We start from the raw sequence: 13,050 nt of genomic DNA, 5'->3' as shown, positions 1-13,050 counted from the left end.
CTAGAATGATACAATTAGCGGCCAGATAACTCAAGGGGGCAACTAAATATCAAGGGGCCAACACATACTGCTCAACCAGGCCAGCGCTAACAAGCACCTCTAGAGCCTCCATAACGGCGTGTGCTGCATTGAAGAGGACCCGCGTATTCAGTGCTGCCCTTTGCGACTCCAAACTAAACCTGCGGTCATTTGCGTCCTCGGCAGCCCTCTAAGCTCCGTAGGTTGCAGTGATCAAGGGAGGCGATCGGACGCAGCCGATTCCGTGGGCATCGCAAAAACCACAGGGGTCGTTGAATATGTTGCCACCGAGCGGGAAATGGCACGGGCGAGACGCCTGTAAACACCCCATGCAAGTTGCGGCACGCGGTGCGGGCGCGGGCGCGGGCGCGGGTGCGGGCAAGGCAGGCGGCGGCAGAAGACTAGGAGTCGGCGCGGCCCGCGGCGAACGCGCGCGTCCCCTGGCAAGAGCTTGGTGATAGTTGCGGGGCCGGGGCTAAGAGGAGTGAGGCAGGCTGATGACAGCAGATTGGCGGGTGGAAGGCGGATGGGGGAAGGGCCGCCTCTATGAGCAAAGATGTATCAGCAACATGCGTGTGTGCGGTACATTCAAGTTAGCCAGGAAAAAGGAAATACTCACGCCTTCACGTTCCTCCCGAGTCATTTCACTGTAGTAGTCGTTGCGGTGGCGGCTGCTGGCCGGGGGTGCTGCGGCTGCGGCGGCGAGGCCTAGGGCGACGGGGGGCCTATGAGTGCGAGGGAGGCCCCGGTCACTACGAGGGAAATCCTCCTCGCTACTGGTACGATCGAGCATTTTGCATTGTGGCGATTGGACGAGAGCAGGAGGAGGCAAAACGTTCTTGCCCAGCTGGGGATCGAAATCAAATGCGGGACCGTTGCCGAAGAAAGGAAAGGAGAAAAGAAAGAGAGCCCCGCAGCCAGGCAGGTGGAGTATTTATACCCGGGGATTAGTCCAAGATGGGGCCTAGGTTCGTAAGCAGCAGCTAGAGCAACTAGGAAGGAGAAAGTGGAGACTTCGAGGCAGGAAACTTGATATTGTGCTACCGTGATTTGATTCGGTTGTGAAGGGACTTCCGTTTATTGTGACAAGCAGGATGAAATCCCAGTTTTCACGCCTAATTATTTTGATTCCGGCACCAAAATCAATCACACAGGTACCTAAATCATCTAACTGGACAGAAAGAACGCAACTACATTGCACAAATACGAGCACTATTGTGGATCTGGAGAAGCAGGGAAGGAACCTTTGTGTAGATAGGTACTCGGGCTATTCAAGCTGGTAGATCAAGTGGGCTGATTCTGAGAATTTCTTGAGCCAGGCATGCCATGCGACCCAATCAGAATGCTTTGCTGCTCACGTCATCAGTGACCATTACCAGGCACCCAACGAGACCTGGGGAGTTTGCAAGCCTGAGAAAGTTGCCGTGGCTGCGGGAGTGATTTTGCACTATACACACCTAGCTACTACTGAGACGGGCTGTGCAGTGCACACGTCCAGACACCAACCCTGGCTCCAAAGCACACGGCTCCCTTCCTTCCTTCTTTCCTTCATTCTTCATTCTTCATTCTTCTTTCTTCTTTCTTCTTTCTTCTTTCTTCTTTCTTCTTTCTTCTTTCTTCTTTCTTCTTTCTTCTTTCTTCTTTCTTCTTTCTTCTGTTTGGCAGAGGCAAGACCATCGACATCGAATCCTTGGAAACTGCCACCAAAAACCTTGAGGGGGCATACAATAATCTAGGCAAACCATTAAGCCCAAACGCAAGGCAGGTAGACCCACGATGCTCTCGCAAGCCTTGGTATCGAATGACGAGCGGTCGCCACGGAGCTATTAGAGGCACTGAGAAAACTATATAGCGGGCCGATCATATTGACGCGCTGGAACGGAGACTGGACAGACGCTGGAACGGAGACTGGACAGATTTTGGCAGCACCTGATTCTGAGAATGCTGGACTCTTTCGGTAAGCTCTTCATCCCGTACATATCGCCGCAACGAAGGTTTCTTCGCTAACCTCACATCATTACAGAAAAGCTACGAGACTTGTACGACAAACTGTTACCAAGAAGCCCCCCCCTCGACGACATGGAAACTGGCCAGTGGCACCTGCAGAAACTTCGAATGTCTGAAAAAATGAGAATACAAGAAAAGCTGGCGGTGGGTATTGAGAAGAGGTCAATGTGCGATCCAGGCGCAACAGGAGGCAACACGAACAGACCCCTGGCCCATATCCAGCTCGCCACAAGAGGTGTTCGACAGACAGACGTTCAGGCTCCTGCGTAAGCTTGAAGTTTATTGAAATGGCTTATAGCTTGGGAGATGAACAGCGGAACGGGAGAGAACCTCCAGCACTGGTCACATTCCTTGACTCGCGTCAGCTTCTACTTTGCAATTCTGGAACCGAAATTCAGATATCCAACGAGGGCCTGGCGCGAACGCTGATCCACTAGATCTACGAAAACAAACATGAACTCATCCAGAGCATCTCCCCCGACAGATGGGAGACCTTGACCCTGTCCGGTGCAATGCATAAGCCGTGGACCATGGCCGCGCTTCTGCGAGGATGCATACACGGGCAGACTTTCTCCAATGAAAGTACATACAGACGCTCTTGTGGGTAGGTGGGAGGGGCAAAGGGACCATTGAAGCAGAACCTAGCTATCAAACGTTTGCAAGTTGAAAGAGAAGGGTTCCGCCGCCCACTTACACATGTTAAATGCGGGCGGCTAAATTGGAAACCAGCAACGGCGCTGCTGCTTCACTGTGCCGTCTGGTGCTAAGCGTTTATACGCGGCTCCGAAACCAACAAGTGCGGCGGGTTTTCTTCATCTGCGCTGACTTGCTTCACGGTGACGTTACTTGAACAAGGTGATTGTTGGAATCACCAGGTACCGGTACTGGAAACAACAGGGCGTGCTGCACGCCGAAAGCTGGTGGTTCAAGTGATGGTCATTGTTGTCTATATCTGTGTAGAAGAGAGAGGTGGCCGTAGGCCACTTATATGGAATCTGGGACCCCTACGCCTCCACCGCCGCCTGTCTGGCTGATGAATGCGTTGCTACAGCCACCTCTATGTGGCTGGAATGCGCGTTGTTCCAACAGTGATTGCGGCGGTGCTGAGCAAGGGATAATACGCACCCAACTCTTCTCATCCTCTCCATTCTCCAAAGAAAGGATTCTGCGCTTCACAGCAAGCATGACAGAAGTACCAAGCGGCAAGCCTGGCCTCGGCGCTTGGCTTCCAAGAATCGATAACCTTCCGAGATCCTGCCCCTAAATACGCGTGAGCGTAAACTGAATCGACCGAGACAGGCCGGCCAGGCCTGAGCACAGTCTAATAAGAAACAACGTCAAGTCACTTGGCGAGGTCAGCCAACAGCCAACTAACGCCAACAGCCGAATACGACGCCTCGACATTTGGGCGGCCTGATGAACAACAAACCCAGTTTCGACAGAATTTGGGATGGTTGTGTCATCGCCCTCGCAACTGGGTATTTAATCCCTTCGTTTGGCGTCTTTCAAGATCTAAGTCTTCCCATCCCTTTGTTGATACTTCAATCTACCTACTGCAGGACTCGCGCTCAGCACCGTTATCTAGTCAGTTATGCGGCTTCTTCACACATCTTGTAGGGGTTGATCCAACCAGTTAGTTCCTCGCGCAATGCCTGCTCTGAAGTATCTGAATTGGAAACGCGGCAAGGCTCTGCCGAAAGATAGGCTGGGGGCCAGTTTCACCATGTGGGCCAACACCGGCGACACTAGCGCGACATTTTGTTGTCGTGGAAGGCACATAAACCAATTCATAAAAGCAAACACGAAGCAATTTCAAATATTACAGGGTTTTCTCAAGCTCCCTGAACATGTAAGCCGCTCATCCCCACCTCTGCCTCCCCAGTGGTGTGTTCATCGCGACGAATGTACATGTTAGCAGTTTCATACGGAAATCGAAGCTATGGTTCTAATGTGGTGCTAGAGACATCTTTTCCGAATTTGAATCAAGACTAGCTATTCCCCCTCTCGTGGGCGGACCACAACTACACATTGTAGTTTCAAGGCATTACGCTGACTTGCCCGATTTTGCGGAGTGGAAGATTTCTAGCCTTGACGACATACTGTACCAAGCCGCTTGCGCCCTCGACTTCCAGCACGACAAGGGGCAAACTCACGGGTCGGTTGGCCCGCACATAATACGCGTCCAAAGTAAGGACCCTCTCATCATTGAGGTTGCAGAGCATGGTGTTGCCCGCTTATTGGTACCTCTGCTCGAGGAGAACATGAGAAACCCCAAGTACAGGCCGTTCATTCGCCCGGAAACGAAGACGTTTCTCGGACATGAGGACGACGTGTACGCTCTGATTATAACGGTTGTTTACGTGCTGTATGGAAGTCTACCACCCTGCAACTTCAACAAGACTTTGGAAGCCTATAAAAAGAACACGATGGAGCGCCTCAGGGCATCGGCTGACAACCACAGAACACCGCCCGAGAGAGTTCGAAGCGTTAATTGGTGTCTGATCGAATCTACTACTAGACTAAACACATGTATCTCTTACTGGCGGACTCACTTGAACATAATACGATGCGAAAAGGCTAGCGGGTGAGGCTAAACAACTCCTCGAATCAGCCCTTGAAGCGGAGAATGAGCAGGATAAGTACTGTCGGAAATATAAAATGACTACCCAACCTCGTCAGCGCGTCTATCATGACTAAGTCGGAGGCGGCGGCAGGGCCAGCGAAAGCTCTCTGATCAGGGAGTTAGGTGATAGCCTCTACTTCTAGTCATACGAGTTCACTACGTCCTAAATAACAGACACTTGACGCGCAAGTAATGATCGATCCGCTAATTAAGAATTATCTTCGCGGTGACACCGAAACCTGGCGAGATTGACACCATGATTTGCACTTTGAAGTCTTCGCCAACAAGACTGCAACTATGAATGGTAGTGTAGGGCTGTGCCTCTCACCTCCCCAGCGTTCCACGGATCCGTCGGATCGAACCAGTTCGGGAATGGGCCGACTGCCCCACATCGAGCGATGTCGTGATCGCTCACCATCACCATTTGTCATCACGGCAGCCACGGATAAGTAATTGCGAGAGGCTATATTCACACAGCACGCAAGAATGCTGAGGCGGTCTAGCTGCATTTTGATTCATTTATATAGAGAAACAGCCTCCTGTTGAGCACCCTTCTCACCAAAGTCTGCTAAATTAACCACAAACCCCTTGACCAAACAAGCCATGGCTGAATCCAAGAAGCTGCACCTCACGGCCTTCATGCGCCCGGTGAGCCTCCACACGGGGGCGTGGCGGTACCCGGGGGCGTATGCCGACGCCAACTTCAACCTAGGGCACCTCAAGTCCTTCATCCAGAAGCTCGAGGCGGCCAAGTTCGACGCCTTCTTCATGGCGGACCACCTGGCGGTGCTGAACATGCCGGTCGAGGCGCTCAAGCGCAGCCACACCGTCACATCGTTCGAGCCCTTCACGCTGCTGTCGGCGCTGTCGGTGGTGACCGAGCGCATTGGGCTGGCGGCCACGGCGTCGACCACCTACGACGAGCCGTACCACGTGGCGCGGCGCTTCGCGTCGCTCGACCACCTCAGCAGCGGCCGCGCCGGCTGGAACATCGTCACCACGGGCAACCCCGAGTCGTCTAAGAACTTTGGCCGTGACGAGCACCTCGAGCACAGCGAGCGCTACAAGCGCGCGCGCGAGTTCTACGACGTCGTGACTGGTCTGTGGGACAGCTTCGCCGACGACGCCTTCGTGCGCGACCCGGCCTCGGGCGTCTACTTCGACCCCGACAAGCTGCACGTGCTCAACCACAAGGGTGACGACCTGGCCGTGCGCGGCCCTCTTAACATGGCCCGCCCCGTGCAGGGCTGGCCCGTCATCATCCAGGCCGGCCAGTCGGACCCGGGGCGGCAGCTGGCCGCCGAAACCGCCGAGGCCGTCTTCTGCTCGCCGCGCGACCTCGCGTCGGCCAAGGCGCTGTATGCGGACATCAAGGGCAGGGCGGCAGCCGCGGGCCGCAGCCGCGAGCACCTCAAGATCCTGCCGGCGGCCTTCATCGTGGTGGGTGACTCGGCCGAGGACGCGCGGGCGAAGCGGCTCAAGCTCGACAGCCTGGTGCACTACGACAGCGCCATCGCGTCGCTGTCGGTGGCGCTGGGCAGCGACGCGACGGGGTTTGATCCGGACGCGCCGCTGCCCGTCGATCAGATCCCCGACACCAACGCCAGCAAGACCAGCCTGGCCAGCGTGCTCAAGCTGGCCGCCGACGAGCAGCTCACCGTGCGCCAGCTCGCCGGCCGCTACGGCGGATACTCGGGCCTCGCCTTTGTGGGCACCCCGCAGACCATCGCCGACGAGATGGCTGTGTGGTTGGCTGAGGAGGCCGCGGATGGCTTCACTGTCGTGTTTCCGTTCCTACCCCAGGGCCTCGACGACGTCACGCTGAAGCTCGTGCCCGAGCTGCAGCGCCGCGGGCTATTCCGTGAGGATTATGAGGGCACGACGCTGCGCGAACACCTCGGTCTGCCGCGGCCCGAGAACCGCTTCTTCCCCAAGTCGTAGGGCTGCGCGGTGGTTCGCAGCAGGAAAATGTTAAATGGTGCTAGGAATAGTTAATTACAAAAACAGTTAAATTAACGTCCAATGTTGAAGGACTGTGCCAGCTTTCGAGTCTGCAGTGGCTGCTATTGTTCTTTTTGCCCTTGGACGTTTAATCAGCTCTGACGATTTGATAAACCTTGCCCGACGTGTTCTTCTTTAGACAAGACGGAATGGATATTTAATTCAATGAGTTTAATTGGGCCTTGATTAGATAGAATAGAACACGCGGTATCCAAGTGCCAAAAGCATAAAAGAGCACGAGAACGGAAAAGCTTCGTAGGAGTTCTTTTCGTTATCTTCACCTTATCTTCACCTCTTTACCTTCACCTTATCTTCACCTCCTTATCTTCACCTTATCTTCACATCCTTTAAGAAGCAACCTTCCATAGTCTTGGTTCTAAACCCAACAAGGATTACAGAGAATTCAAAATTATGATTCTGCAATTGCAGCATTGCCTGTCGGACCGTCCGCGTGCCTCAAGTATTCGCATTCATATTCGTGTGCCGTCGAGAATCCGCACGACTTGAGCTTCCTCAAAACACAAATTCATACAAGAGGAACATTATACGAAGCTGCACCCAAGGAACCCGGCCATTCGGCAACCTGCGCAATTGTGCTGTGCAATATGAATCAAGTGAGTTCTTCAGTGCGCCCCATGCCTTGACTCGAGCAAGCACTCTCCAGACACTTCATGTCTCCATCAACTCCACCGCGTCCACCTTCTTCCCTGCACGCATTCTGGGCTGCTGCATAAACCCTTCTGTGGATCAGGCATATCATCAAATCATCTGGTCGGATGGTGTAGTTGGTTATCACGTCAGTCTAACACACTGAAGGTCTCCGGTTCAAGCCCGGGTCTGATCATGCAGCGTTTCTTTTTGCCGACTTCGCGCATTCCATTGCCCTTGATATTTCTTGTCCAATTTGCCTCCAGTATTTGTCCATATCTCCACACCAAGAAATTAAGGTGTTCTAATCGGATACGCAAATGTAGCAGTACATTTTCTTCCAACAGCGTGCTCAGTCAACCCCACACTGATGATATGCGAGATCATCGAGGGAAGTAATGGATAACAATGGCCCCAAAAGGCAACTGGCTCGAATCCTCCCAGGCTCCTCTTCCGAGCCCCTGCCGGGGTTCTCAATGCGGGTGGATACGCGGCAAACTCGCTACGGGTTCCCGGGATCTGGGGTACGGCCCGCTTAAGTTCTTGGCGGATGCGTGTCCCGCGCCACTGACTGGCGGATGCGTGTCCCGTGCCACTGACTGGCGGAAGACGGTGTTCGACCTCCAATGCTACGCTCCTCAGGTACTGTGTATATGAGCAGTACCCCACAATCTTGAATCCAATACCACCCAGATCCACCCAGCCAGACGGCTCATAGAGGAAGTAATCTGGATTTACATCTTAAAGGCTGAGTGAAGAGCGCTATTTACCCGGCAAAGCGTTATATGATGAGGAGACAGACAACTGCGGAGTGAATTTCACCTTGCGGGTTGGAATAGTACCAAGAAACCCCTCATATTGTGTATTTCGTCGGCACGTTGCAATTCACACCTGGAGATGATCTCCCGGTGATCTGCAAAGTCGATCTTACTAGCTACTACCTAAGAAATACGCTCCATGGATGGGACTGCTTCCGGCATTCCTTAGCAATTCTGAAACAATAAACATGCCCCTGTCTATCTCGCTCCATCCACGGATGCCAGTTCTTATGGCCAACTGTGCCTCACATGCCCGGAAACCGGGTCGAAAAGAAGGACGGCAGCGATATGCCGCATAAACAAGCGGGATCGGCACGGCCAGAACAGGTTGTGGACGAAAAGGCAAATGCGGTAGGTAATTACAGCTCTCTCCAACACCAGGAAAGCGGCATTTATGCCGTCTGTGGAACAGGTTCTTCCATGTTCTAACAGGAATGGAAAAGTCATAAGCAATAAGGATAAATACGGCACGGCATTCCCTCCGCTGCAATCAATTCTCTGCCTTCTCCATTTCTACCCGCCAACCGGGCACCCTCCTCCAACCCCCCCCCCGCCCCCTTCCCTCCCTCCCTCCCCCCCTCCCTATAAGCCGGCCGTCTAATCCCATCTAATCCCATCTAATCCCATCTAATCCCATTGCTCCTATCTCTCCCTAATTTGCAACCCGCCGGTATCCCGCCTCTTTCAACGCTTTCAAGGACAAGACACAGCCATGAGGCCGTCCACCCGTCTGCGCGCCTGCGGGCTGGCAATCTCACTCCTAATACCATCCGCCCTCTCCCACTCTCTCCTCGTCGGCGTCGTCATATCGGGCAAGAACTACCACGGCTATGACCCGAGGCCGGGGGCGGTGAACTTTGCAGACCGGGTAGGATGGCTCACGACGGCGGCGGACCAGGGATTCGTGTCCCCGGCCAGCTACAACACGCCCGACATCGTCTGCCACCGGGGCGGGACGCCGCCGCCAGCACACGTGCCGGTACGGCCAGGAGACCGCATCAAGGTGCAGTGGAACGGGTGGCCTGAGGGACACCGCGGCCCGGTGCTGTCGTACCTCGCGCCGTGCGACGCAGCTGCAGCAGCAACAGGTGATGGCTGCGCGTCGGTCAGCAAGACCAGGCTGGCGTGGACCAAGATCGACGAGGGCGCGCCGGGCCTGTTCCTTCCCGACACGCCGCCGCCCGGCGACTGGGCGTCCAACCACCTCGCCGCCAACAACAACAGCTGGGAGGTCGGGCTGCCGCTGGGCCTGGCCCCCGGACCATACGTGCTGCGCCACGAGATCATTGCGCTGCATTACGCGGCGCAGCCCGGCGGCGCGCAGAACTACCCGCTGTGCGTGAACCTGTGGGTGCAGGGCGCTGCGGCTCCCGGTAATTCCAAAACGACGCGACCGTTTGACCTGGCTGCGGGCATCCCGGCGACGCAGATGTACAAGGACACGGACCCGGGTATTCTGATCAACATCAGCCAGCCCCTGACCAAAGCCTACGTGATTCCCGGCCCACCCGTGGGCGCCAACGCCAATTCCGTGCCCGTCCTCTCACAGGCTGCGCCAGGGTACACAGCCCAGGGCGTGCCTGTCCTTGTCATGCAGGGCAGCGTGACGGTGCCATACAGCCCGGCTGTCCAGACTGAAGCGCCTGTCCCGGCGCGGTAATCCCAGGAATTTGTGGTTCAGGCGGGCACGGCGAGAAGGGGGCTGATATGGTCTTGGAACAACCTTTTGATGTTCCAGTGCATGATTATGGCCCGCCATGCGAGACTCCCGCAGTTAGAGAAAAGCCTAAAACTTTCGAATGTAGATGTCGTTTCAATCCAGTTCTTGCAAGAAAAAGAAAAACTAAGCACTCGGCGACCCGCCTAGACATTGCTTCACATTGTGGTCCTTCGGGCCTCACATCGTGGACCTTCGGGTCTCACATCGTGGACCTTCGGGCCTCACGGGCAGAGTATGAGGTTTGATAAACATGTTCTCTCGACTTGGTTGCCCCTGAAGGCTTGCACCGTTCTCCCCTAAGATACCGTAATCGCGTAGGTATTACATATCTACCGATTGGGGTCCGGTCCAGGGGCGTTCAGGGAGAACCCAGCAAGACTGGACAAAAACCCCAGAGAATCTTGATTCCCGGCCTACCCGAGTGAAGTAGGTTTCTTTATCACCGGCTCTCGGCCCACAACCACGGTCAAGGTTCGCGAAACGGGTAAGCCGAAAAGCCAACATGACGTGCAAAGCGAGAGACGTGGACTCTCTTTATTTGTTATTTACTGCACGTACAAAATTCCATTCTTTCCTTCTTCCCACATTTCCAGCAATCTTGCTCTGTCTGTACAGCTACTAGCCACCAACATGACTCACTTTCCCACGAACAAGTCACGATCCTGGCCACCACGCGAAGCACCACCAGTGCACTCCAGTAATGCCTCAACCTTGACCACTATTTCGGAAACACCTACAGTCGAGAACGAAAACACCGAAGAGAAATATGCAGGATACGGACAGCACCTCGACGCCCCCAATCCAAACGCAAGTAAGCGGCTTCGACTTCGCCATACCACGACGCAGGGCAGAAACACCCAGAACAGCCAGGACCAGCACAGACCCAACTCACAGCAACCCACGTTCCTCGCGCTCCCCGACCTCCTCCTCCTCCTCATCAATGGCCACCTGCCCGCGCCATCCCAGACCGCGCTAGCGCTCGTCAACAAACGCACCCTATCCGTGCTCGTCAACAAACGCACCCTATCCGTGCTCGTCAACAAACGCACCCTATCCGTGCTCGCCTAGGGCGGCAACCTAGTCCCGCCCATGGGCCCAGAGAGCCGGCACGCGTTCCTCAAACTCCTCGACCGCGACCTGACGGTTCTAGTGTACTGCACCGTGTGCAAGCTCATCCACAGCCCGTTCCACGACCCCGACAAGCCGTACGCCGCCTGGCAGGTTGACGACTCAGTCCGAGACGGCTGGCCCACCAGCCAGTACACCATGCTCCCGTTCAATATGGTCCACAGCATCACGCGCAACCACCGCGCCGGCAGAAACTACACAGAGCTGCTGTCGATAGCCGATCCCGGCCTCGGCGCAAGGGGCTACCCCGAGGCGAGGCTGCGTCGCGGCGCATTCTGGTCCAAGACTCGGTTCGCCCGCGAGGCCAGCGGCAGCGGCAGCGGTGGCAACGTTTTACAGATGGTGCAGAAGATCCTGCCCGTCTCTCCCGGGGCCGGCGACAAGAAGAGCCTGCGCAACCTATACGAACTTAACTGGTACGTTCGGTGGTCGTCACGCATCTGCGACCACCGACGGTGGAACACGGAGTACCCGTTCCTGCTGTTCAACAACACGGAGGCCGTGTCGGCGCTCAAGCACAGCAGCGTATACAGCCGGTACGTGCGCGGCAAGGACGGCTGGCGCAAGTACGCAGCCTTCACGCTAGAGCCGGACACGTTCCACGCGGCGACCGACGCGCTGCCGGCCGGCGTGCTCAACAAGTCCACCATCGACCCGCGGCTGTACTGCGCGCTCGCGCACTACCACGACGGCAGGTTGCCGTGTTCCTGCCCGGCCAACATGCAGGCCGGCGTCGTGCGCAGCTGCGACCGCTGCGACACCGACTTCTGCTTCACCGTCGTCACCACCGCGACCGCGCCCGGCGACCCAAACAACAAGAAGGAGGAGTCGTTCTGGGTGTTCACCATGTGGAAGAACTACGGCGAGGGCGCCACGCGCAACGACCCCGTGTGGAAGGCCCACGTGTCCAACTATCTGTGGCGCGAGCCGCGGCCGTCCACCTTCGCGCGGTCGTCGGCCGTGCTGTGGCCGTATACGCAGTTCGGCAAGGCGTGTCCGCAGTCGGACGAGTACGGAACGCTCGTGTACAAGCCAAAGCCCCCGGAGCTGGCTGTCCAGAAGGCTCGCGCCGATAAGGACCAGGAAACGAAGAAGGGCACATAGGCCATGCCATGCCATGCTCGGAGGACCAAACGATGAGATATCTAGGAATATAGACAAAGCCGCTGCCAAACTGGTTTTGCTGTAGCCTTGAGACGCCAAAGTCAATATCTGGCAAACCAGGTCCCGTAGCAACAATCTTGGTGGGATTGATAGGCTTCGTGCCGAGGAGAATCAACTGGGCGAGAGGACTGGAACGCCTCCGTACGGGAACTTTGCAGCACCATTTCTTCGTGTTGTAATATGAATTAGCAACCGTCGAGTCAATACCTCAAACATTTTAGCTTATCGCGTTACTATTTAGAGAATTATTCGGCCTTGCACAACATCTCCTAACGCCGTAGAAGAATAGAATAGAATAGGGGGGGGTATGAAATGAGGGGAGCTGGTACAGGGGTTGGCAAATAAACCAGCCCGGGAAACGGTTTGCCTTTGCAACATGACTCTAGCAGTGTGTTTTCTAGTGTCATGCAAGGAGGACCGAGTGCTTTTTATTCTTTCCCCTGCTAGAATCCCGTCAAAAATTTCACTACCAGTCTCACTGTCTAGTTCGTAACGCTACGTCCAACCAGTTTTAGCCCATGTCACGTTGATCATGAGGCAACCTGTTGATGTCCTTAATATCTTAACCCTCTCCTCTATCCTCTTGTGCATCAGTGTCGTCGTCCAGCAGAATCTAATTAGTCCCCTTTCAGATAACCTGCCCTCTCAGTGTCTCCCCATATTCCAGCGTTTCAACGTTTACTTAGCGTAAATAAAATCACGGCCCGAATCTGCTACAACTGTGAATCAGACAGATAGCACCAAGCTCAGACTCACTACAATATCTAGGGAGTAGCGCCGCTAGGCACTTGCGATATACCGAACATGTCGGAAAAGGGTGTCAGGTGTCAGCGTTGAAATATCTAGTATCTAACCCGATACCCCATGCCATGACCGAATGACGAGTATCCCTTGATCCCCAGCCGTAAGACGAAGAAACACCC

At 55.2% G+C, this 13,050-nt stretch overlaps 3 protein-coding genes and 1 non-coding gene across 4 annotated transcripts; all 4 read left to right on the top strand.

Annotated features, from left to right (window-relative positions):
- The first annotated feature begins 5,069 nt into the window (after positions 1–5,069).
- Positions 5,070–7,034, top strand: B0T26DRAFT_710785 (alkanesulfonate monooxygenase). The gene has a single exon (XM_060441996.1). It carries the CDS (start codon positions 5,252–5,254, stop codon positions 6,587–6,589), a length of 1,338 nt encoding a protein of 445 aa, XP_060296548.1. The 5' UTR covers positions 5,070–5,251; the 3' UTR covers positions 6,590–7,034.
- A 385-nt stretch (positions 7,035–7,419) lies between these two features.
- On the top strand, positions 7,420–7,493 carry B0T26DRAFT_t144. The gene has a single exon. It is a non-coding gene; the product is annotated as a tRNA-Val (tRNA).
- A 1,391-nt stretch (positions 7,494–8,884) lies between these two features.
- On the top strand, positions 8,885–9,745 carry B0T26DRAFT_627198 (endoglucanase-4; the record flags this gene model as incomplete). Its single annotated transcript, XM_060436197.1, has 1 exon — positions 8,885–9,745. A coding segment is annotated over one exon (861 nt), but the record flags the coding sequence as incomplete, so codon positions are not given.
- Positions 9,746–10,465: 720 nt separating this feature from the next.
- B0T26DRAFT_676018 (uncharacterized protein) lies at positions 10,466–12,067 on the top strand (the record flags this gene model as incomplete). Its single annotated transcript, XM_060439917.1, has 2 exons — positions 10,466–10,870; positions 10,904–12,067. 2 exons carry the CDS (start codon positions 10,466–10,468, stop codon positions 12,065–12,067), a joined length of 1,569 nt encoding a protein of 522 aa, XP_060296546.1.
- Between the last annotated feature and the right edge of the window lie 983 nt (positions 12,068–13,050).

The sequence above is a fragment of the Lasiosphaeria miniovina genome (assembly GCF_030549165.1).
Source record: "Lasiosphaeria miniovina strain SMH2392-1A chromosome Unknown B0T26scaffold_4, whole genome shotgun sequence".
Classification (NCBI taxonomy): domain Eukaryota; kingdom Fungi; phylum Ascomycota; class Sordariomycetes; order Sordariales; family Lasiosphaeriaceae; genus Lasiosphaeria; species Lasiosphaeria miniovina.
This window is presented reverse-complemented; position numbering and strand designations above follow the sequence as displayed.

Excerpts from the sequence above, each read along its gene's own strand:
- B0T26DRAFT_710785 (XM_060441996.1), top strand. The coding sequence starts at position 5,252 with ATGGCTGAATCCAAGAAGCTGCACCTCACGGCCTTCATGCGCCCGGTG.